The 24,412-nt window shown below is 39.0% G+C and overlaps 1 protein-coding gene across 1 annotated transcript in view; it reads right to left on the bottom strand.

Moving 5' to 3' along the window:
* The window catches only part of MYBPC3 (myosin binding protein C3), a gene marked incomplete at both ends in the record, with an annotated part of 87,121 nt that extends 64,773 nt beyond the window's left edge, over positions 1-22,348 (bottom strand). The window contains 8 exon segments of the mRNA XM_083356348.1: positions 1,068-1,106; positions 3,504-3,585; positions 4,148-4,265; positions 6,129-6,277; positions 6,655-6,729; positions 10,775-10,909; positions 12,076-12,342; positions 22,324-22,348. Coding sequence (XP_083212474.1) covers positions 1,068-1,106; positions 3,504-3,585; positions 4,148-4,265; positions 6,129-6,277; positions 6,655-6,729; positions 10,775-10,909; positions 12,076-12,342; positions 22,324-22,348 — 890 coding nt within the window.
* Between the last annotated feature and the right edge of the window lie 2,064 nt (positions 22,349-24,412).

Here is a 24,412-nt window from a genome sequence, read left to right as displayed (position 1 = left end):
CGCTGGAAGAATGAAAGGAACGAAACCAGGTCTGACTCAACATAAACTTCAGGAACAACACAACCTAGTTTATTTTATCCTTTTCTCCTCCCAAAGCTTATCAAGAAGATCATATTAAACCCTGAAGTCCACTGCATCTGCAAAGGTATCACACAAGCTTATTTTCTGCTAACATTGTCCCAGTAAATGGGAAAACATGCTTCCTCTGTTGTCCTCATTACTAGATTGTTATTCAAAAATAAGAAATAGATACAGGCAGGGCTTTTTTTGTCATAGAATGCTCAGAATGGAGTTCCAGCACCTTTTTTGGATGGAACCTTGTAGGGTAGGCAAGGCAGGTTGTATGACATGTGTGAGTTCCAGCACCTTTTTCTTTTACAAAAAAAAAAAAAAAAGAACTGGATACAGGCAATTATTTTCAACAAACCTTTTTAATAAAATCTTTTTATTTGGTTTGAGTTGAGTTGAGTAACAAACAATGTTTGTTATTTTTGTTTTTACTGTATAGCTTAACAGCACATACTGGCTTAATACTGTCAAATGCAGTGAATTTGGGTCTTTATGATATTGTGGTTGTTATCCAGTGATGGAAAGGAATTCAGCAAAGAAATTAGGATCTCCTTCTCCTTCTCTCTTTTGCACATATTCCAGAACTGCTCCAGAAGGTTGAATCACAGAAGGTTGAATCACATGTATAGAAGGGCGGTATAGAAATTCAATAAATAAATAAATAAATGTAGGAGGTAAGAGCAGGAAAATGAGTCAAGCTTCCACAGTTCAAATAAAAATAAATGTTGGCTGTAACTGAGAGAACAATCAACTCAAGCTATCACTTTCCAGATATCCTGGAATTACAGTTCTCAGTATTCTCAGCTAGCATGGTTAAACCTTAAATATTTTAGTTAGTTATTCCATTATTTGGTTATTCCATGAAGAAAGTGATAAACAATGTTATAGAGCTGATGTCTGAGAGAAAACATAAAAAATATTCTACTTTAACTGTTCCAAGCGCCTTTTGAGTGACAGTTCACAATGGTGATCAATGCTGAATACGGAAAATGAGGTACCTGGATCCTAATGTCCACTTTCCTCCTGATGCTGTGCTCCTAAATAAGAATTATACAAAGAATTTAAACAAACACATCTTTCTGCTGAAAAGAATCCTTATCTAAATTTCTAATTCTTTTATCCTGCTTTAAAAACTATGCTGATCAAGTTCTGAGCCTGTACACGTGGGCTATGTTGTCTTCTAATCTCTATTGACTATTCGGGGTGATTTGTTGTGGTGGTTGCTGTTGTTGTCTCCTGCTGCTTATAAATACTTCTGGAAATCAGAATACTTCCAAACAAAGTGATTTCCCCCCCCCCCCAGTTTTTCCCATTTTTCTTCTATAGCTCCACCACGATAGGAAGCATTTATCAGAAATATTAATCCCAGTGCTTAACTTTAAAATTATGTTTTTCTAAATGCTCAAATTACTTGAAAAAGTAATTTGCTATTTTGGATCATACCCATAAGTCTTAGCTGTTAGATTAGGATGTGCAATGCACACACATGCACAAATGTAGTTTGTGCTTGAATCACTTGGCTAGAGATCTCAGTTTTGGGAACTGGGCTAATTGCATGATCCCTTGTGCTGTGTTAGGAACTCTCAGCGTGCTCCCACATTGAGATTATGCTATGAGCGCATATCTGGAGTAGAGATTTAGCCAGTGACATTTTGTTGGTGTTATGCATCAGTTTGTCTACTGCATTGGCAAACTAGTGTAAACATTTGTGATAACACTTACGTCCGTCGAAAAGCTGATCGGATGTCCAGGTCAGCTGTGGCAGGTGCCTCTGTGATTATACAGATAGTGGTAATAACAATAAGACAGTATTCAAAGGCATCAAAAACTTTCTTCCCAAATTTACCTCTGTTTTTTTTTAAACAGCATTTATTGTTTTCATCTGAAGGTTGACATTTCATGCAATAAGGAAAACCCTAGCCTTGCTTAGTACTTAGAAAGGAGACTACCTCAAAATCCCAGGCCTGTAGGCTAGACTTAGAGCTGAAAACATATTGCAAAAGAATGCAATAGCAAACCACTTCCATATTATTGTCAACAGCTAAGAAACTGTATAGATCAGACATGTCAAACACAAGGCCCGGGGGCTGGATCTGGCCCGTGAAGTGGTTTCATGTGGCCCACGAAGCCATCCTGGAAACAGTAAGGGAACGGCCCCCACTGCCTTGGCCCTGGCCCAGAGACCCTCCTTCTGCCAGAGACCCTCAGATCTGTCCCACTCCTGCCCGGGCCCTCATAGGCACCCTTGATGCGAACGATGTAGAGCTAGCCATGCCCACCCAGTAGGCCATATGCACTCTAGCCACGCCCACCCAGTAGGACACACCCACCCTGGCCATACCCACCCGGCCCCCTGAGGGCAACTGCAATGCTGATGTGGCCCTCAATGAAATTGAGTTTGACACCCTTGGTATAGATGCATCATTTTGTGACCAGAAGTCATGTTCAACTGGAAGATTCTACTTTTAAGGTTCAGACAGAAAACTGAGATTTAAAACAATCCAAATGTTGATTTTACTTTATATAAATACAATGAGTGTGATATCCTTATAGGAGCCTGAAAAATGACACGCTGATAGAGATGAGGGGTGTTTTGGGAGATAATGGAATTGAAATCCCACTGAGCTGTAGAGCACTGAGTGGGAAAAAAAATCTGCACTAAGTTGCTTCTCCGTGAAATTCCTTTAGACCAGGGGAGCAGGGTGGGTGTGGCCTGGGTGGGCATGGCCTACTGGGTGGGCGTGGCTAAAGTGTGTATGGCCTACTGGGTGGGCATGACCAGCTCTACATCGTTCGCATCAAGGGTGCCTATGGGGGCCTGGGCAGGAGTGGGACAGATCTGAGGGTCTCTGGCGGAAGGAGGGTCTCTGGGCCAGGGCCAAGCAGTGGGGGCCGTTTCCTCACTGTTTCCAGGATGGCTTCACGGGCCACATGAAACCACTTCACGGGCCGGATCTGGCCCCCGGGCCTTGTGTTTGACATGTCTGCTTTAGACAAATAGTTCACCTGTCCTTCTAATCAAAGTCAAAATTATGGTTGAGGTATTTTTCCAATTCCTCAGTGATTTCTAAAATTAGGCAAGTTTCTACATTTAAGTCAAGCTACAGAAATGAGCAAGTTATTCTTTCAAATCATTTGTGGGAAGAGGCCATGCGTGTGGGAGCAAGCATTTTCCCTTCCTCTTTTGGGGCTGAGACCTTAGAGAAAACAGAATGAGTGGTCTTGCATTCTACTTACTTTTGCTGAATAAACAATCTAACATTGTTACAGATGCAAAATTAATTTGAATTTGGTTTGCTTGCAATCACAGCAGTTTTAGTGCTTTCAAAATTCTAAATAATATGCGATCTGTAATTGGATTTAAAATTAAATTGCAGAAATACGATTGTATCAGATAGCAGTACAAGACAGTAAGACAACTAATATTCACATACCAAACTGAAACTTCAACTGAATTATATTGCTTCATGTCCACTGTCTCTAAAATATCTGAGATTAAATCCCTTTGATCCATGCCTTTTGGATGGATAAGCAGGTTAAAATTGCCACTTTACAGCTAGTTACCTGGGAGTAAGTTCCAATTTAAGTGGAGTTTAATTTGAGATAGATAGGCATATAACTGCAGAAAACCAAGTTTGTACGTTATCCAATTATCTTTGCATTTTATAAAAATCCCAACAAAATCCTGGTTCAAAATACTGACATTTGAGAGAAAAATAGATCCATTAACATATATTTCTGAATGCAATGAGGCAGAAATTCTCCATGTAGTGTTTTTTTTTTAAAAAAATAACTAAATAAATCAACAATGAAAAGGAAATTTTTGTCATTTGTCTCTTGTCCCTTCTCCAAAATCCTATTTTACTCAGACTTTATCAATCCTTTTCTGAGCACATATTTTAATTTGATGTGCATTTTCTCCCAGTGTATGCCTTACACAAGACACATTATTCAGCATGAAATAATAATAATTACTATTATAGCGTTATAGTAGCTATAATATAGTATATTAATACTATATTATATACTTTTACTAAAATATAAACATTTTGATAATAAGGAAAACATAACACCTTACCATGGACAACCAGGGTAAAGTTACAGCTATCAAATTTGTCCTTTGTAGCCACTTCACATCGATACCCCCCTGCATAAGTCGGTTTTGCATCAATAATGTTCATTTCAAAAACATAAACCTTGAAAAGAATGGAAGAATTAATTGGCCCTTTTAGGAGATAGACACATAAATCTGAATGTTATTAACTAAGAGTTCTTCTGTCTGAATTTCCCAATAAGTATCTTGTTCTCTGTAATATACATATGGAATTACTACTTCACAGTGAATCCCCAGGAGCCAAACTCAGCTTGAGGTTCTTTATCTTTTACCAGTACTTTCTCCTAATGGAGAAAATCTTTATTTCTTTTTTCTCTTATTTTTTTCCCTACCAAATAATTTGTCATAAGAACTTATGAATATCTTAAATTGCTTAGGAACTCTTAATCATAATAGTAAAGTTGGAAGTGACCTTGGAGGTCATCTAGTCCGACCACCTGCTCAGGCAGAAAACCCTATACCATTTCAGACAAATGGCTGTCCAGTCTTTTTTTAAAAACTTCCAGTGTTGGAGCATTCACAGCTTCTGGAGGCAGGTTGTTCCACTGATTAATTGTTGTAACTGTCAGGAAGTTTCTCCTTAATTCTAGGTTGCTTCTCTCCTTGATTAGTTTCCATCTGTTGCTTCTTGTCCTGCCTTCAGGCATTTTGGAGAATAGCTTGACTCCCTCTTCTTTGTGGCAGCCCCTGAGATATTGGAACACTGCTATCATGTCATCCCTCACCCTTCTCTTCGTTAAACTAGACATATCCAATCCCAGCAGCCGTTCCTTATATGTTTTAGCCTCCAGACCTCTAATCATCTTTGTTGCTCTTCTCTGTACTCTTTCCACAGTCTCAACATCATTTTTACATTGTGGTGACCAAAACTGGATGCAGTATTCCAAGTGTGGCCTTACCAAGGCATTGTAAAGTGGTATTAATACTTCACATAATCTTGACTCTATCCGTCTGTTAATGCAGCCTAATGCAGCAACTGTGTTGACTCTAGTGAAACCTCAGTATCTACAAATTTATCTTAATGGATATAATATATTCATTCTTTGTTCTATTATACTGCCCGAACCTCATTATATTTTCTATATATCTAACTATTGTTAGCTAACTAGAAGAGGAACATTCTTCTCTCTATTTCTAGTTAGAATGGAGTGATGTAATACATGAAGCCAGATTTAGTACACTTAAAACTGGAAAAGAAAAAAAAGTTTCTGGAAAAACTCAGATTAATATTAAAAAAAAATCCCTAAGAGATTGTCCATTCTTCATCTGTAAAATTCCACCATCGGGAAAAAAAATCAGACTTAAAAAGTATTTTTTTCATCCTTTTTTTGACACAAATGTACAAGGTACTTTCTTAACTAATGCAAATTATGCATTGGGAGAACTTGCATAACATTAAGTGGCATTTCGTACTTAAAGTAAATTTTACCAGCTCTTATTCGGTACAGTATAAGCAAGAGGCTCTAAACAACATTTTATGTCCAAAGACAATAAAACAGTAAAGGTAAAGGTTCCCCCGCACATGCGTGCTAGTCGTTTCCAACTCTAGGGGATGGTGCTCATCTCCATTTCAAAGCCGAAGAGCCAGCACTTGTCCGAGGACGTCTCCGTGGTCATGTGGCCGGCATGACTAGACGCCAAAGGCGCACGGAACGCTGTTACCTTCCCACCGTAGTGGTCCCTATTTTTCTACTTGCATTTTTACGTGCTTTCAAACTGCTAGGTTGGCAGAAGCTGGGAAGAGTAACAGGCGCTCACTCTGCTACGCGGCACTCGGGATTCAACCCGCCAAACTGCCGACCTTCTGATCGACAAGCTCAGCGTCCTAATCCACTGAGCCACAATTCTTGATATTTCTAAGAAGAAATGTTATTGTTATGATTATGCTGCTTTCACCAAAATATAAAAAAGTGGAGAGGTCAAATTCTTTTTATAGTAACTGTACCTTGTTGGTTCGGTCATAACTCTCATGAAGCTGGAGGTGTTTTCCCACTTTGCTTGCCAAGTCCATCCACTTTCCCTTGAACCATTTGGCTGTAGGTTTCTTCAGCAAGCTTTCACTTGCCACTACAGCAGTGAATGTAATGTTCCCACCTTGAGAGAGAAACTAAGGTGAGTACGGAATTTCCAGGATAAAAGGTTCCTGCTATAGCATGGACTACGTTAGAGACACCAGTTTTGTAAAACAATCTTTCCTTTAAGGTCTTAAAGGAACAACTTCTCTGAGAGTCATGCCAAGGTTTGTAGGGAGAGACTTGTACTTCACAAGGGAGTGAAATAGGACACTTATGCATCTTCAAGATTAAAGCTAACATTTTGCACCACATACCCCAAAAAGTGCAACAAAAAAAGTCCACATTTTTCATTCCACCTTTTAAGGGATGTCTGGGGTAGTAGTAGTGACAAAATGAATGTTGCTAGGCCAACCCTTTTTTTTTACTTTTGGTCTAGAATCTATGCCATGCACTTACCAACTGTAACTTCCCCGTCCTGTGGTCGAGTCACAAAGATACCAATCGGGTCGACAGGTATCTCTTTCTGGGCTTCTGTAGGAAGAATTGTAAGTCAAATCAAGATTAATATAATAATTAATAATGATAATAAAAATGTAAATGCTGCCTGATTCCCAGTGACTCTGGGCAGTTTACAAAAAGTCAGGAAACAACACAAAACAAAAAAGGTAGATTATAGAAAGAAGAGAGTTATGTTGTAGCCATAATGTAAATGATAAATTTATAATTGTACTTATAATTACTGTAAAGAAGATCAAAAGCTACTTCTTGATATCTTTTTTCTTTTTTCTCTCATTACTTTTAACTTTCTCTTTTCTTTCTTTCTTTTTCTTACTTTATATTGGTTTGTATTAGTTTTTATCTTCCTTTTAAAAATATTTAATAAAAGTTACCTTTCTATCCATTTATATATCTTTGGCAAAGAGCTTGGTTGTCAGGGCCCTTCAAAATACCAGTATGATGGGAACTGTTTGAATCTTGGGGAGAACTTAAGGGGGGAATCTTGGGGAAAACCTTTGCCACAAATATAAAGCAGTGGTCCCCAACCTTTCCAGTTTGGTAGCCTGGTATGGCACGGTGTGTGTGTGTGTGTATGTGTGTGTGTGAGAGAGAGAGAGTTGCAGGTGCACATGCACATGCACAGCTCCATTTGTGTGAGTGGTGGGAGCACACGCCCTCCAATCACATGAATGGAGCTTCACACGCAAGCAGAGGGTGCTTGAGTGGAGGGTGCTTATGTTCACACATGAAGCTCCACTCGTGCAAGAGGAGAGTGCTTGCCTGCAAAACTCCATTCGTGTGAATGGAGCTTCATGCGCGAATGCAAGTGCCCTTCCCTCGTACAAGTGGAGATTCGCACGCAAATACAAGCACTCTCCACTCATGTGAGTGGAACTTTGTGTGCATGCTTGTCCACCATTTACACGAATGGAGCTTTGTGTGCGCTTGCCCATTTCTCCATGACCCAATTTTGAACAGGTTGTGGCATGGTAGTGGGCCATGGCCCAGTGGTTGGAGACCCCTGATATGAAGGATATAAGATAAACAAGATCCATGCCATCACCATGCATGCCCTGCCAGTCTTCAGATACTCTGCCAATATAGTGAGCTAGTCAAAGAAGGACATAGAAGCTGTTGATGTGAAAACCTGAAAACTCATCATGAAGTAAGGAGGTTCCATGCCAAATCCAACACCCAGAAACTACAGTCTAGCTGGAAGGATGGCTGTAAATATGGTGGTCAGGATCTGGTGAATGTTAAAGCCCCTGTCCTGAATGAAATCTAGACCATTCATGAATACATCAGTAAGATGGCATTTTAAGATGAACTTGTGAGAGAATGCTTCAGGCAGCAGCAGACATGGGAGGAAGATCAAGCAGAGGAACTGTCATAGCAAGACAAGACCCTGCAGGAGATGTATTATTGACAGATTCCTGAGGTGGCAGACATTGGGAAATGTTACCAATGGCTAGAAAGCGCTGGACTTAAAGACACCACTGAGGCACTTATCATAACAGCACAAGGACAGCCACTAAGCACCAGAGACAGTAGTCTATCACACTAGACAGGCTCCAAGGTGCAGACTATGCAGAGAGACCTCAGAGACAGTCCAACACATAGTGGCAGGGTATAAAATACAGGTAGGAACAGCATATACTGAACAGCGCAAACAAGTAGCTAGCATTATACATAGGAAGATCTAGCTCATGTTCTGTGCAGATGTTCCTATAATGCCAGGTTCTTATTTGTGCACCGCATATGAGCTTGATCTTCCTAAGTCAAGATGAGAGATCCCACAGGAGATCATGGAGAATAAGAAAGTTCAGATGCCATGGGACTTCCAGATCCATACAGACAAGCAGGTATTAGCCAATTAACCAGACAGTGTGGTAGTTGACAAGGATCAGTGATAGATGTAGCAGTGCCAAGTGACAGCAACATCAGGAAGAAGGAGTATGAGAAGCTGGAGAAGTACCAGAGCCTAAAGGAGGAACTGGAGAGGATGTGGAAAGTGAAGACCAAAATGGTTCCAGGGATGGTAAGAGCAATTGGAGCTGTGACACCACCAGATCCCAGGAACGACATCAGAGGTCTCTGTCCAGAAGCCTGCAGGGGGAGGGGCAGCTAAGATACTCCACAAAACTCTCAAACTCCGAGGCCTCTGATAGAGGACTTGAGATTGAGGAAGATACAAACCACCCACAAGAGTGAGAACCAAAACTTCAATCAACTTCACCATATTCTCTTGGTCCTGGTCTTAAGCTTTGAGTCAGAGGAGGAAGAACCAGCTGTGTCTAAGAGCTTAGAAGCTCTTCCTCACTTGCACCTAACCACGCAACAAGCCATGTGTTTGTGGCTTAGCACTTTTTTTTTGAAAGAGTTGTAAATGTATTGCAAAACTTGTGTTTAGCATTCTTCTGAATTAATGCTGCATGAAAGGTCAGCCTATATCAGGAAAGATTGCATTCTACAAGCTTGGTCACGCTTGTACTTGTCTTGGTGGCATTAGATTCCATTGCTATGTATATTGTTTATGCAACTAATCACAGATGCATGTTTTCCATGGTCAGCCACAGACTACTTCCAGAAGGTCAGAACTGGATCATTTGGCAACTCATTATCAGTGTTAACATTCCCCTCCAGCACTGTCTGAGAATCATATTTACTCTTTATCAATTGTTTCCTCCCATTTCCTCCCAAACCCCCTGTCAATGAGTTTATTTTTATACACAGCATAAGCCCTCTTTCAGAAAAGCACTAGACTCATATTTAGAAATAATCCACTGAGAGGCCACAGCTGCATAGGAGAGCTCCTTCCTGCTTCACTGTCTCCCATACCATTAGTTCCAGCCATTTGTTCCCTGGATAACTTGACAGGTAGTTAAAGAAATCATTCAGTCATTCACTTATAGTCAACTAATCCCGGCCTATGGTCAGTCAGGGGCCTGGTTGCTGGTTATCTTTCCTGTGGGAAGCTTGGTGGAAGGAGAAACAAAATCATGGAAATCCTCCAGTTGCTTTTCTTAACTTGCTGCTAATAATGAGTAAGGATAGCATCATTTCTGGCTTTGTTATTATGGTAGATATGGATCTGCAATTTATCCCAGCATAACATTTTGGTGGTTTAAAGACTGGCAAGGAGCTCTTAATACAGCTGTCAGGCCCCATGGACTCCTGACTTTTAATGCAGCTGTCAGGCCACATGGACTCCTAAGACTGTTGGCAGTCAGGAGTCTGTTGAACCAAAAAACAGAAGACCAGAATCAGGACTTTCATTGAAACATTCATCTGAGCTCAATAAGCTACTTGTATCCAAAACCACAATGTCTATCACTATCAAGCAAGAGGACATGGAAAAGAAGAACACAGCTACATTTATGCCAGTTCCAGTCTGTTAAAGCAAGGAGTAAAGTAGATGTGATGGTGGCAGATACTCAAAAGACCTGCATTTAACAAAAGTGTTCATAGAAGTAAATTGATTACTAGAAACTAATCACAGTTGTACAATCACTTGCAATTTTGCTGTTGTGCCTTGTGATATCAGCTACAGGCAGATCAGCTTAAACAAGTATATAATTTGGCAAATTATCTGAAAGATCAGCAAGAACTAGACCTAAGAGATAGAACATCCAGATTTCATACCAAAAGCCCCCAGCAGTATATTTTGAATCTCTAAATTGTGTTCTTGTTTAAAATGTTACTAGTCGATGGAGGCAATATTAAACTAAAAAGATTAGTGGCTTGGCCTGGTATAATATTGTTTTGATATCCCCAAAGGGTGAAAAATAATAATTTTTCAGGCATAGGCATGAGAAAATAGTTAACTGAAATGTATGCACATTTTCTCATCAGAAACAAAGTTTTATAGTACACTGGTTGTATTTATTTTTATTCATTTATTCATCACATTTCTATACTGCCTGTCTTAGCTAGATGGGTATGTATATACTAAAGAACAAATAATAGGTAAAATAGTTTGTCAAGCCACATAATGTGGGTTTCTCTCTTTGTTGTCTGTAAATATTCATTTTCTTATCATTAGGATCAGGTTAATTTTCATGCCTGTTACTATTTTTACCTTCTGAGACTTTGCTATCATCTTTAGCATCTTTAGATTCAGCATTTGTAGGTCCAGTATCTGGTACAGTAAGTATATCTGAAAAAGTTGGCTGATCAGAAGAAACATCAGGAGGAGGAACCTCCACTGTCTTTTCTTAAAAAAAAAAGACAACATAGGAGAATTGTTTTTAAACTTTACAGCACATTGTAGGAACATGACATTCTTCAGCAAAATTAAGATTATTTTTAATACTGAAAAATTAAAAAATTAAATGCGTCAAGAAGAATTTTCTAAGAGCAAGAGATATTTAGCTGTGGAACAGCCTGTCTTAGAGCTAGTAGTGGACTTCACTTCCATTCTTCACTGGAAGAATGTAAATGGAAGTTGGATGCTTTAATAGTAGGCTGGGTAGGGAACTGGATCAAATTATCTCCAAAATGCCTTCCCAAACCTACACTCTGCAATAATTTATGAACTTTTTTTTTTTGCAGAAGTGAATATTTTTTCACGTTTCATAAATTGAACTGTCTTTGGAAATTCTCAATCATCCTAGTCATGGTTGACCCAAAGGTGCTTTTTTCCAAAAGGCAACTGGACTTTCTTGGTTTTTTTCCTCTCAAAACCTTTCGCTTCTCATCCAAGAAACTTCTTCAGTTTTAATTGGCTGACGGGGAATTGGTGGATAAGCCAAACATTTTCAAAAGAAAAAAACAACAACCCCAAGAATGTCCAGTTCCCTTTTGGAAAAAGTCCTTTGGGACTTTGTAAATTGAATTTTACAAATCCTCTTTCCCACCCCAAAGCTTCACTGTTTTGGATGGGGACCTAGGTAAGTGAGTTTCGCGGTGGGTTGCCCCTTCCCTCATCTAACCAAGAAAAAACTTTGCTTATTCAAATGCCTCGCAAATGCAACAATGACTTATCTGCCTGTGGGAGGTTTGTGCTGAACCCCAACTATTGTCCTGTGGTCATGCCATTTAACCTAGTCGTGATTCCCAAATTAGATTTCAATTGCAAAAAAGAAATAGTTCAAATACAAGGGGAATACCACAGGTAGTTTTTTCCCCCTTCCACATGGGTAGCTTAGCTGTTTTTGGTTTATGGCAGGGATGTCTGCAGAGGCATCACACATAAAAAAAGGAACAGGGTTTCAATTGCATGTTCATGGCTAGCATCTTGTCTCCCCCCCCCTTGTTTTTACTTCTGCCTGGGAACATCCCTGTTTTGTTGGCTCTATAGTTTGTCTTAAATGTCTTCAAAGGAAAGTCATGTATTACAGCAATGAGGGATTGAAACAGTCACTTGGACTTCTGGTTTACCTGGCTCTGTCACTTTAAGTTCAAACTTGACCTTGGAACTTCCAGCAATGGCAGCATACGTAGCATCATCCTCTTTTCCAACATTATTAATGGTCAAGGAGTGCTTATTCCCCTCTGATTTGATAACATACTTCTCACTTGTGGCAAGTTCTACACCATTTTGCTGCCATTTCATCTTGATGCCAGTCTTCTCCGTCTCTGCTTCAAAAACAGCCGTGCCTCCTGCTGAGACATCTTTTGTCTTTGGTTTCTTGATGAAGGCTGAAACTAAAAAGATGGCAAACAAACTCTGAAAAGAACAAAATAGCCTATCCCAGGGGTCCCCAACCCCCCAGTCTGTGGACCTGCGCTGGTCTGCAGCTTGCCAGCAACCGGGTTGCACAAACAAGCAAAGGTCCATCCATGGGATGCAGGCAGCACACAAAACCACACACCCTCCATCGGCGGAAAAACCTCTCTCCAAAAACCTTTGGGTCCCTGGTGCCCAAAAGGCTGGGGCCCGCTGGTCTACTCTGTTTTCGAGTCCCTCTTCCTATATCACTTGCAATATTTTTTTACAGGTGTTGACTTTCAGAACTGAAACAGATGATCACAAATTCTTTTATTCCGTTTGAGGCCAGATTGAATATCCATTTTTAATATACCACTTTGATTCTAGCTCCATTTTACCTCAGCCACCTGTTGTTTAGGCAACCCACTGCTATGAACCATAAAACAGGAAGGCCGGTTTTATTTCCTTTCCAGTGAAATGCTTCATTTTTCTGTAGAAGCCCAGAATTCCTATTTGGTTAGATAAGGATCCTCTTAGAAGAAGCTAGGCGTGGTCTCAGCTATCCATGTTTTTGTGACATTAAATATATTGTATGAAGATCTCTGAAGTTACATTACTAAATCATTCAGAGATTCCGGTTAGTGAAATGCATTGTTGAATGTACTATCGGTTAGTAGTTACAATGATAAGAATTAGTTGCAATATGAAACTTTCTGAAAATCTTGGTGAGATTTGCTAAAGTAAAATTGAAAAAAAAATTCTGACCAGGATTTTTCAGTCTAAGCAGTTTTCTGTGCTACATCACAAGCACAACCTACAAAGGCTATGCTTGTGATGTTAAACTAGGACTTTGCATTTGAGACATTTCTTTCCCTTTGTAATATACACTTTCATAAACTACTAATCCCAGCTGCTTTGTGCATAAGAAGGTGGGATAATTGATGAGAGGAAGTGCAAAAAGATCGAATTCATTAGGTAATGACACTGATCCTTGGGACAGGAGAAGCAGACATCACTGATTTATTATGAACAAACTATATTATCTGGGTTTAAATACAAATGGGCACCCATGCGCATAAGGAACTTAACTAAAGGTACCAATTAGCCCTTAGGTTTTTAATAAGAGCTATTAGTAGTCTAGTTTATGTGATACATTAAGTAGGACTAAAATGTAAACATATTTTGACCTCATAAAATAGCCTCAATTTTAATTTCATTTTTGTTCTCATGGAAAATTGACACTTTGGAGAAATATTGACTTCAAAATGGCTGGGAATATCCATTTTAGGAAAAGAAGGTCTCAATGGATTCTTCTCCTCAATCAACACATTAATTAATAATACTTTTAAAACTTTTCAGATTTCATAGAAGAAATGCAAATTAGCTATAAATGACAATACATAGGGTCAAAATAGATTTTCTGTTTTTGGGGGGGGTTGGGAAAGATCTTTTATTTTGTTAATGCTGTTTTAGGGTTTATAGTTTAGTGTGTATGTTAAAAATTGTGAAAAATCATTGATTTTTCTGCAGATGTGGTTGTGAAGGCAAAAATGGGCTTCATGGTTTCAGCTGACCTTAGGATAAGAACTCAAGGTTCCTTTGCTGCCTTAATTCAAAGGGCATAATTGCCGAAACCCTCATATATGGGACTTTGGTGTTTTTTTCTCATTATTGACACATATATTTAAATGATTGTTCCAAAGGTGCTTTTTTCCATCAGGCAACTGAACTTTCTTGTTTTTCTTTGAAGTTGTTTCACTTCTCATCCAGGAAGCTTTTTCAGCTCTGACTGGATGGTGGGGAATGGCAGGATTTATACTCCTTGAAGACAACTGGCCATTTGCATTCTTTTAGCAAGTTGTTGAAGCCCCTGGTGGCTTATCTGTATTGTCAGAGTCACCTGAGTATTAACAACACAGATAAGCCTCCAGGTGGTCTCAATGACTCGCTAAAAGAATGCAAATGACCAATTGTCTGCATGGTGTATAAATTTTTCCATTCCCCATCATCCAGTCAGAGCTGAAGAAACTTTCTGGATGGAAAGTGGAACATCTTCAAAGAAAAACAAGAAAGTCCAGTTGCCTTGTGGGGAAAAAAGCAGTTTTGTGACAACCATGACCTGGATGACTGAGAATCTTCATAGATATTTAGATGATTATGTGTAGAATAACTTCACTTTGAACCTCTTGGATTCTGAAAAAAGAAGATGCGGGGTTTAAAAATAAACAGAAAACCTAGTCTGTGTTGAAGTCAGTACCAGCCTCTCTACATAATAACACATGATTTCACCAAAGGATTTCTGCAGACAAGTGCTTCTCTCTCTCTCTCTCTCTCTCTCTCTCTCTCTCTCTCTCTCTCTCTCTCTCCTCTCCCTCTCCCTCTCCCTCTCCCTCTCCCTCTCCCTCTCCCTCTCCCTCTCCCTCTCCCTCTCCCTCTCCCCTGCCCTCCATCTATTACAGCAGGAAAATATATTTAAACAGAAAGCCAGCATCCTTGATATAGCTGTATTCAAAGTAAAATAATGACAGCTTATGCAAACTGCAAGACCAGATGGAAGTGGTCTATGCAATTATCAGAGAAGTAACAATAATGAGAAGGAGTAGGAAGTGATGACAGCCGTGAGAATAAAATTTGTACAGTGGGTGGGGTGGGATGGAGAATGCATACATTTTGACTGTATTCGCTGCTCTTGGAGGACACTCACTGAGAAGATACAATGAGACAATACATAGAAGAGTGGATCTTCCAACATTAAACAAATGTCATGTTGTAGGTAGCAAAAATTAAGTCCTGACATTTACATTATGTCTAACAGGACTGGGTTACAGCATTCTTGGAAGCCAAGCCTGTTTGGGAAATGACTGCAAGACAAACACTGCTTGTCTTCTTCCTTCAAAGCATGAGGATGAAAAGACTTAGAGGGATAGCTTTGTAAAGCCAGCTGTTGTCACCCAGCCTTTTTAGCCTTTAAATCATCCATAAATACTTTAATGGTTTGTCAACAATGCCCTTTTAAGCAGCTTCTATCTTGTGCTCATGGCAATTTAAATCCAACCTTGCTAAGGAAAACCTGGTGGGGACTAAATCATAATAATAATAATAATAATAATAATAATAATAATAATAATAATAATAATAATAATAATAATAATAATAATAATAATAAAAATAAAAATGGTGATGTTGGAAGGGAACTTGGTGGTCATCTAGTCCAACCCCCTGCTCAGGCAGGAAACCCTATAACATTTCAGACAAATGGCTGTCCAGTCTCTTTTTAAAAACTTCCAGCGTTGGAGCATTCACAGCTTCTGGAGGCAAGTTGTGCCACTGATTAATTGTTCTGTCAGGAAATTTCTCCTTAGTTCTAGGTTGCTTCTGTCTTTGGTTAGTTTCCATCTGTTGCTTCTTGTCCTGCCTTCAGGTGCTTTGGAGAATAGCTTGACTCCCTCTTCTTTGTGGCAGCCCCTGAGATATTGGAACATTGCTATCATGTCCTCTTCATTAAACTAGATATATCCAATTCCAGCAACCGTTCCTTATATGTTTTAGCTTCCAGCCCCCTAATCATCTTTGTTGCTCTTCTCTGTACTCTTTCTAGAGTCTCAACATCTTTTTTACATCGTGGTGACCAAAACTGGATGCAGTATTCCAAGTGTGCCCTTACCAAGGCATTGTAAAGTGGTATTAACACTTCATGTGATCTTGATTCTATCCCTCTCTTAATGCAGCCTAGTACTGTGTTGGCTTTTCTGGCAGATGCAGCACACTGCTGCCTCATATTTAAGTGATTGTCCACTAGGTCTCTGAGATCTCTGTCACAGTTACTACTATTGAGCAAGGTACCACCTATACTGTACCTGTGCATTTGGTTTTTCTTGCCTAAATGTAGAACCTTACTTTTTTCACCACTGAATTTCATTTTGTTAGATAGCGCCCAATGTTCAAGTTGTCAAGATCTCTCTGTATCTTAAACCTATCTAAGTGTTGGCTATTCCTGCCAGTTTGGTGTAATTTGCAGATTTGATGAGTTCCCCATCTATTCCCTCATCCAAATAGTTGATGAAGATGTTGAAGAGCACTGGGTCCAGAAGAGAGCCCTGGGGCACCCCACTACATACTTCCCTCCATGTAGATACAGTTCCATTGAGGATGACATGCTGAGTACAGCGGGCCAGCCAGCTATGAATCCATCTGGTGGTGATGCTATCTAAACCACATTTTTCTATCTTATCAAGTTGTGATTTACTTTATCAAATGCCTTACTGAAGTCTAAGTAAATTATATCCACAGCATTCCTCTGGTCCACTAATTTTGTCACCTTGTCAAAGAATGCAATAAGATTTGTCTGGTATGATCTGTTTTTGACAAACCCATGTTGGCTTTTGGTAATGACTTTGTTTGCCTCTAGGTGTCCACTGATTCGTTGCTTGATTATCTTTTTCAGAATCTTCCCAGGTATTGAGGTCAGGTTGACAGGTCTGTAGTTTCCTGGATCCATAATTAGTTTGGCAACATCTTAAAAGAGACCCAGGACAACTATCTCCTCCTACTGGACACTTCTTCTACTATTGTGCCTTCCCAAATTTCTGTTCAGGAAAGCAATGGGGTGTGTGTGTGTGTATACATATGTATTTTATATAAATTAAATTTATATATGCTAATATTAATGCTTCAAAATGCAAGTAATGTGTGGGCACAACAATTACATTTAAATTAAAAATCCCCTTTTTGCCTTCCAGAAGGTCTTTACAGCTTCTGTTGCAATACTCTTGCATCAAGAGCACAACACTTAGGAACTTGTTTTATACGCAGAAAATTCAGCAGTGCAGATTTTTTGAAAATATATTTGAGTTTCCCTGACATTCCTATTTTCCCCTAGGCTTTGTTCTTTAAATAAGTCCTGGGGCTCCTGATTCTTTTTCTTATTAAAAAGAAAAGCCTAGAAAAAATAGGGATGTCAGAGAAAAAACAATAATTTAAAATAAAGCATTTTTTGTTGGTTTTGAATCCAGGACCATTGTGTGTATGGAACAAACCTTCTAACCGCTGTGCCAGTGAGAGGACTTCTTACGTGCACAGCAAAAGACTTCCTTCAAAAAAATAAAATAAGAAGAGCATTCATTCCTCTCTGAAGTAGCTGAATAACCAGGGTAAGCCTCAGGAGAACATGCCCAGAGGTCATGTTGGTCATAGGAGAGATCAGTGTTCCTATCCTACAAAAATGGTTGCACAGGATAACATGAATGAACTCTCAACAACAAAATGCTGCTGGAATATTTCATCTTGTTTTTTGAACCATGATATGAGTAATGATGAGAGGGAGAGAGAGAGAGAGAGAGAAGGAGAGATGGAGGGGAAGAGAGAGATCTTCATTTAAGTCTATTAAGTCTATCAGATCTACCCTCTGATTTCTTCAATTTAGTCAAAGCTTGATCTCTCAGTAGCTTTTCAAATGTGCATTTGAGTAGGGCTGCTCCCCATTTTTCATGTATCACCAGAACAACTCTGGTCTGGGAGAAAGTTCCTTGCTGTTAGTTTCATATGTTGTACTCAGCACAGAGAGAGCACGTAAAAATAATAATTTTCCTTAGCTGATTTCTAATATATTATCTTTCCTTCAACAAAGTACAGCAAATGGAAATGAGTTTGGTGTGTGCACATGGCAGCTTCAGCTGAATTGGTGAGAGAATTAGCCAGTGTTTTGCTCTGGAACTATATTTAAAGTGATTGTAAATTTCCTAGCTGTAAAGAGGAAAGGCCACTTGCTCCCTTAAGAGGCTTAGCTCTCTCTTGATTCCAAGTTGTGATGTCTTATAATCTTACATTTTTCTTCCGCTGGAGCAGCTGAAGCTATAAATTCCTGTGCAGTAACCTGAGCAAAAGATTGCCAGTAAGACATGCATGCCAAGCCTGCCTTTATAACCCTTTGTATATAATTGTTCCATACATCTGTTGTGACACAAGTCCACTAATGTGTAGAATAGTTATAATTATTTTGCCCTATTATTTACAGATTTGCATTTAAAAATAGGTTTACTACTGCTAAAGCTTTGGTATGCAGTTGTATACTCAAAGTTATGAAAAAGGGCATGGTGACTCAGTTCACAAAATCAGTTTAAACCAGGGTCTTTAAACTTGGCCCTTTTATAACTTGTGGACTTCAGCTCCCAGAATTCCTCAGCCAGTGTGCTGGCTGAGGAATTCTGGGAGTTGAAGTCCACAAGTCATAAGAGGGCCAAGTTTGAAGACCCCTGGTTTAAACTATCTCATTGGAGTCTCCTCATTATACAGCAAATGCAATGCCCCCCTCCCCAGATCTACATAGCTTCTACTCTGACACTATTAAAAACTTGGCTTTTCTCTTAGGCTTGGGTTATGATGGGTGCTAAGGCTCTATATGCACCACCAAGAGCTGTGGTAGTGTAGAGGAGAGCTGAGGTGGCACAGTGGTTAGAATGCAGTATTGCAGGCTATTTCTGCCAACTACCAGGAGTTCGATCCTGCCTGGCTCAAAGTTGACTCATCCTTCCATCATTGGTAAAATGAGAACCCAAATTGTTGGGGGCAATATGCTCTCTCTGTAAACAGGGCTATAAAACACTATGAAGTGGTATATAAGTCTAAGCGCTATTGCTACTGCTATTGCTTTTTGATTTTACAGCTTAATTAAGTATGGGTTTTTCCCCCTCTTCTTGATATGCATTCTGTTTTCATTCTGATATGGTCTCAGATATGTCAGATGCCACCCTGAATCTAAGTAGTGTTTGAAAATACTGCTACAATTACTGCTGCTACTAATGCTACTGAAGGATGCGGTGGCTTAGTGGGTTAGGACGCTGAGCTTGTCGATCAGAAGGTCGGCAGTTTGGCAGGTCGAATCCCGAGTGCCATGTAACAGAGTGAGCACCTGTTACTTGTCCCAGCTTCTGCCAACCTAGCAGTTCGAAAGCATGTAAAAATGCAAGTAGAAAAATAGGGGCCACTACGGTGGGAAGGTAATAGCGTTCCTTGTGCCTTTGGCATCTAGTCATATCGGCCACATGACCACGGAGACGTCCTCGGACAAGCGCTGGCTCTTCGGCTTTGAAACAGAGATGACCACCGGCCCCTAGAGTTGGAAACGACTAGCCCGCATGTGCGGGGGAACCTTTACCTTTACCCTACTACTGCTGCTGCTGCTGCTACTACTGTTTCAGCTGCTACAATGCAAGTGATCGTGTAAAAAAAATGTTTGCCATTGCTTTTCCTAGTCCTATAGTCATCTCTCTCACTTATATTTAGCAAATGTTTTTTCTCCCAGAAGTTCATAGGCTCTTGCCGAATACAACTTAATGCTCACATTTTGTGTACGTGCACAGCTTCCACATAATTGTAAATTGTGCATTACTTTCTTTCCTGCTTCTCCATTTTGATTCTATAATTGTTCCAGATATAATGAACAATTAGAAGTGTAATCAAATTATCAGTTCCAATATCCATAGCTATAACCATATAGATAGCCACCTAGAGTTCCTGGAAATAAGCATTTAAATTTACTATCTTCATTATATCTTTTTGTTCTGACATGAAGACAGTCTAACCCAGGGGTGTCAAACTCTCAATGTCACATGATGTGTTGTGACGTATCGTAACTTTTTCTCCCATTGCCGGCAATGGGGTGGGCGCGGTTTCGGCCTGACGCATCTGGCAGCTTGACACCCCTGGTCTAATATGTAAATAAGCTCTGCTCCATAGCAATAAAATCAAAAGTAGTCAGTATCCTGAAAAACAAAACAAAATAAAAACCAATCCAAAACTATTTCAGAAGGCTGTCAACATTGCTAAAGTCTCTCCTGAACCCAAATCCTAGCAGTGGTTATTGAGGTGTGTGGTAGAGAAATTTCTGAGAAATGGTGCAGGAACCTGTGGATGTCATTGAACATGGAAGTGGTTTACCATTGTCTTCTGGGACTTCTTTTGGCCTTTGACTTTAGTCTACAGCTTTGGTATTTCCCCAGAGATCTCCTTTTCAAATGCTGATCTTGGTTCTCTTCCCAGCCCAAACAAGATCTTCCAGATGTTTCCATTGTTAGCATTGCTAAGGCTTAATTAGGACCCCATAACAACTAAAGACACAAGCTATATTTCATGAAAGTTATTCGGTCTTTTTATAGACCTCCAGTCATACAGATGAATTCAACAAGAGTGTCATACCCCTAATATTAATTTTATTTACAACTAATTCCCCCCCTTAGTCTCCAATTAATAGCATCATGCCATATGCTCCACTCCTTTTGCAACATGCATAGAAAAAGGATAGGGCTTGCATATCACCGTGTAATTCTCCCTATCTTCCTCTACAGATACAGTTACCAACATATATGGAAATGTACCTAATTTGGGCTTTCTTCCTATAAAATTCTATTTCTAATAACTAGACTCATTTATGTATATCTGTAATTGCATTCTTCTTAGAAATCAATTACTTTAGTGTGTTCTTTTAGGATTTATCACTAAAACCAAAGAAGAAGGACACCACAATGGAAGAGTCTTAGAGAATGCATGAATTCTGGGAGTTGAAGTCCACAAGTCATAAAAGGGTCAAGTTTGAAGACCCCTGTTCTAATCTAATCATAGGTTAGATTTTCTAGGAAACATATCCAAAGAAACCATTTTTCTCCTTCAGGTCAATTGTGTCCAATTAGCCCTAACCAAAGGGGCCTACATAAATTTTTCATACTACTTATAAACAGTTATTTAAGGAAATTATCTACCCACTATCAATTGAGGAAAGTAGAATATTGTGATAATCCATGTATGTGGGTCAGGGCTGGATTAAGGCCAAACGATGCCCTAATAGTGGACAACAGTGCTTCTCAGCTCTTTCATTGCCTAACTGACAAGACATTAAGATTCAATAATTGCTGAAAACTTGAGTGTGGCAATGAACAGTTAAGTACATAATAACTAGAGGGAAAGAACCCTCTTTGAAGTCCCCCTTTCCTTGGTGTCCTAAGCATGTGCTAACATTGCTTAATGGTAATTTAAAAGCAAAATATCTGAGGCAGATATTTTGATGTGATGTGCATCTAGTGACCTGGCATACAAAAATTGCAGTAACAAATGAATGCTGTGTCTTAGAAGAGATATGTGAATTGGGAAAACAAACATACAACAATATGGGTAAAAATTATCTTTTAAATCAAGTAGCAAATACCAGATTATCAATCCTCAATTTAATAGGAATTGTAAAAGAGAAAAAGGTCTAGGACTAATTTTATATCCCTGCAAATACACTGAAATGAGTAAATTGCATCTAACATTGGACCCATTCTCCAATATCTTGTCTCGAAATGTAGCATTCAATATTATACGATCTTAAGTAAGACCATTAAAGAAGGTTTAAATTTCAGGAATGTTTTTGAAAGTGCAGACATTTAACAAGGGAATAGTGTGGCTTGGCTTTTTTTCATTTTAATTTAAATAGTCTTTAAGAAAAGGTATCAAAATAGCTTTTCTGGATGAGAGCTCTCATATCTCATATTTCAAAGGAGAAGGGAAAACATTATTTATGGATTTCTGTCACTGCAAGGATTAATCTTATTGAGCAAAACTACATCTTAAATAAAGTACCTCATTTTCTCATCTCCCTATAAACTTATATTTGCATGGAAGATCAGGTCAAAAATAAATAACCAATGGGAGTCACATCTCCCAGAAAAATTCCAGAGGAAAATCACAAGGTGCAATTTGAAGGGGACAAAGAAATAAAGAATTTATAGCCTCTCTCTATTTTAAATTAACCAATCCACTTTATTTTAATTATCCTTTAATTACATTTTAATTAAATACATGTTTGCCTACTTCAAAGCTGGTTATTTTTTCTCTCCAGTATGCTTATTGTTAATTATCTTATTTCACTATATAATGAAGAGACCTGCTCCATCTCTACATTTATTCAAGTAACATTCTTTTGTTCCATCTCCAGTTATCCTTACCTGGTTTCTTTGTAGGTTCTGGCATCTTCTGTTTGGCTTGTGATTTGAAAGGTCCCTTTCACTGAGTGGCACTGCAAGAAGACTGAAGGACTCCCAAGATCCCACTTCAAGAAATAGAAGCCCCCTCCTGCTCCTCCCTCTTGTTCCCCTTCTGTTGTCAGCATCACCACCTTATCAACAGTACAGAGGCACTTGACAAAATTCCTCTGCCAGGATAAATATAGCTGAGTTCCATGTGTCAGAGAGTGTGAACCATCCAAGACAGGTCCCACTGTTTGTTCAATGGAGGACTTACATACAGCCCAGTGCCCAAAACGATGTCCTTGGGTATCCTTCTTCATGGCATATAATTGTGTCTTTCATTAAGTATATGAAACCTCAACATATCAATGTAAATTCCAACACTATGAACAGCTGAAGTTATGCACTGGTACCAGTAAGTCCCATTCACTGAAATGGAGTGGAGGAGTGATACTTAATTCGGGCTGAATTGTATCTTATCATTTGGAACAGTGTTAGTGTACCAAATCTGGTCTGCAAAAGTATTCCTTGATGAGCTACCCAGTCACAACAGAACTACCCTTCAACTTTGATCAATGTAAAGTTCTAGGGTTTATCTCCACAATCTCAAATCAAAACTCATCAGAGGTAAATAACAAGTTTGAAAACTGGAATGTAATGGGCTGGCCAATTTTAGTGCACAGTTGTGTCAGATTTGTATGAGATAAATATTAGACCTGATTTCACTCACATTCGGAAGGCATGTGAACTGGAGAGTATTTTTCTTCTTTTCCTAATGCTACTGTGCTGTTGACTACCAGGTGGCAGCATTGCAGTAATAATCCATTTTATCCATCCTGAATTGCCATTTATGAACTTTCAGAGGTATCTTGAACCTCAGAATTCATTCAGTCCTACCAGTGAAGGAGATGTTGGGGTCACCAGTTAAGCCGTGAGTTTCAAGAGATTTTTTTTAAAGTATCAAGGAGAGATGATGTAGGATTTTTGATTACTTCTGGAAGAAAGTAAATTAAAAGCTTGTACTTTGATCACCTGGCAGTATTTCTTCCTAATGTCAGAGAAAGGGGAAAAAGGAGTAAATGGCAAGAATTTAACCAGCATCAGTCCGAAGGGCTTCTGCACTATCCTTTTCATATCATGGAAAATCTCTTCATGATTCATCCCAGTGTAAGTTCATGAATATTTTTCATGTTCTGAAAGAGGAATCAACTTCAAGCTATTAAATTCAAGTGCCTTTATCCCTAGTATCATAAGAAAGCAGAAAACAGCCAAGGAATACCATGAGTCGATCAGCACTCCTTTCAGCTGGCCACCTAATGGCCCAATTTCTGGGCTTTGACAGCTCTTGGAATAACAAAAAATACATCTACTTCTGCTTTACTCAGAGAACAAAAAAGATAAATGCTGCTTACATACACAGGGAAAATCAGGATGTGAAGGCGTTTTATTTTTAAAAAAACATGGTTTGTAAATAAACAGTTGTAACTTGGCGTTTACCTTGTGGTTGCATTAATTGCTATTATGACTGAATATGTTTTTAAATAATTGGCAAAACAAAAATGGAAAAAACTTGAATACCACAATTTCCTTCAATGATTAAGTTGCTTTTTGAATGTATTTCTTTAATAGCTAAAGTTTTCAAAACAGTTTTATATCTTATTTATCCCAGTTGTATCTTAGGAAATCAGATGTCTGAAGTTGAAACTATTCTGAACATATCTTCCTGATCCAAATCCTATGGAGAAATGTCAAGGGAACGAATTTCTTTTTTATTACAACCTGTTCCTCCATTCAGTAGCTTCTTGGTTTGTACATGCTAGCAGCTGACCATACTTAGTCTTGTGTTTTTAATAGCAATTTAATCTGGTGCTCATTTTTGAGGACTAGGAGCAGATTTACTTATTAAGTAGTAAGCATGCTCGCCCGTATATTTGCACAAGAAAACAATCTAGAAAGTTTTTTGTTTTTTAAGTACAGCTGAGAATTCAGGAAAGAAGATTGAAGTAGCTCTGAAAAGGATGGTCACAATCTAATTCATGAGTCCCTATAAATCCAGGGTTCTGCTATT

This window comes from Vipera ursinii (genome assembly GCF_947247035.1).
Source record: "Vipera ursinii genome assembly, chromosome: 1".
Classification (NCBI taxonomy): domain Eukaryota; kingdom Metazoa; phylum Chordata; class Lepidosauria; order Squamata; family Viperidae; genus Vipera; species Vipera ursinii.
Note: the sequence above shows the minus strand (reverse complement) of the source record. Positions and strands in the feature narration are given on the sequence as shown.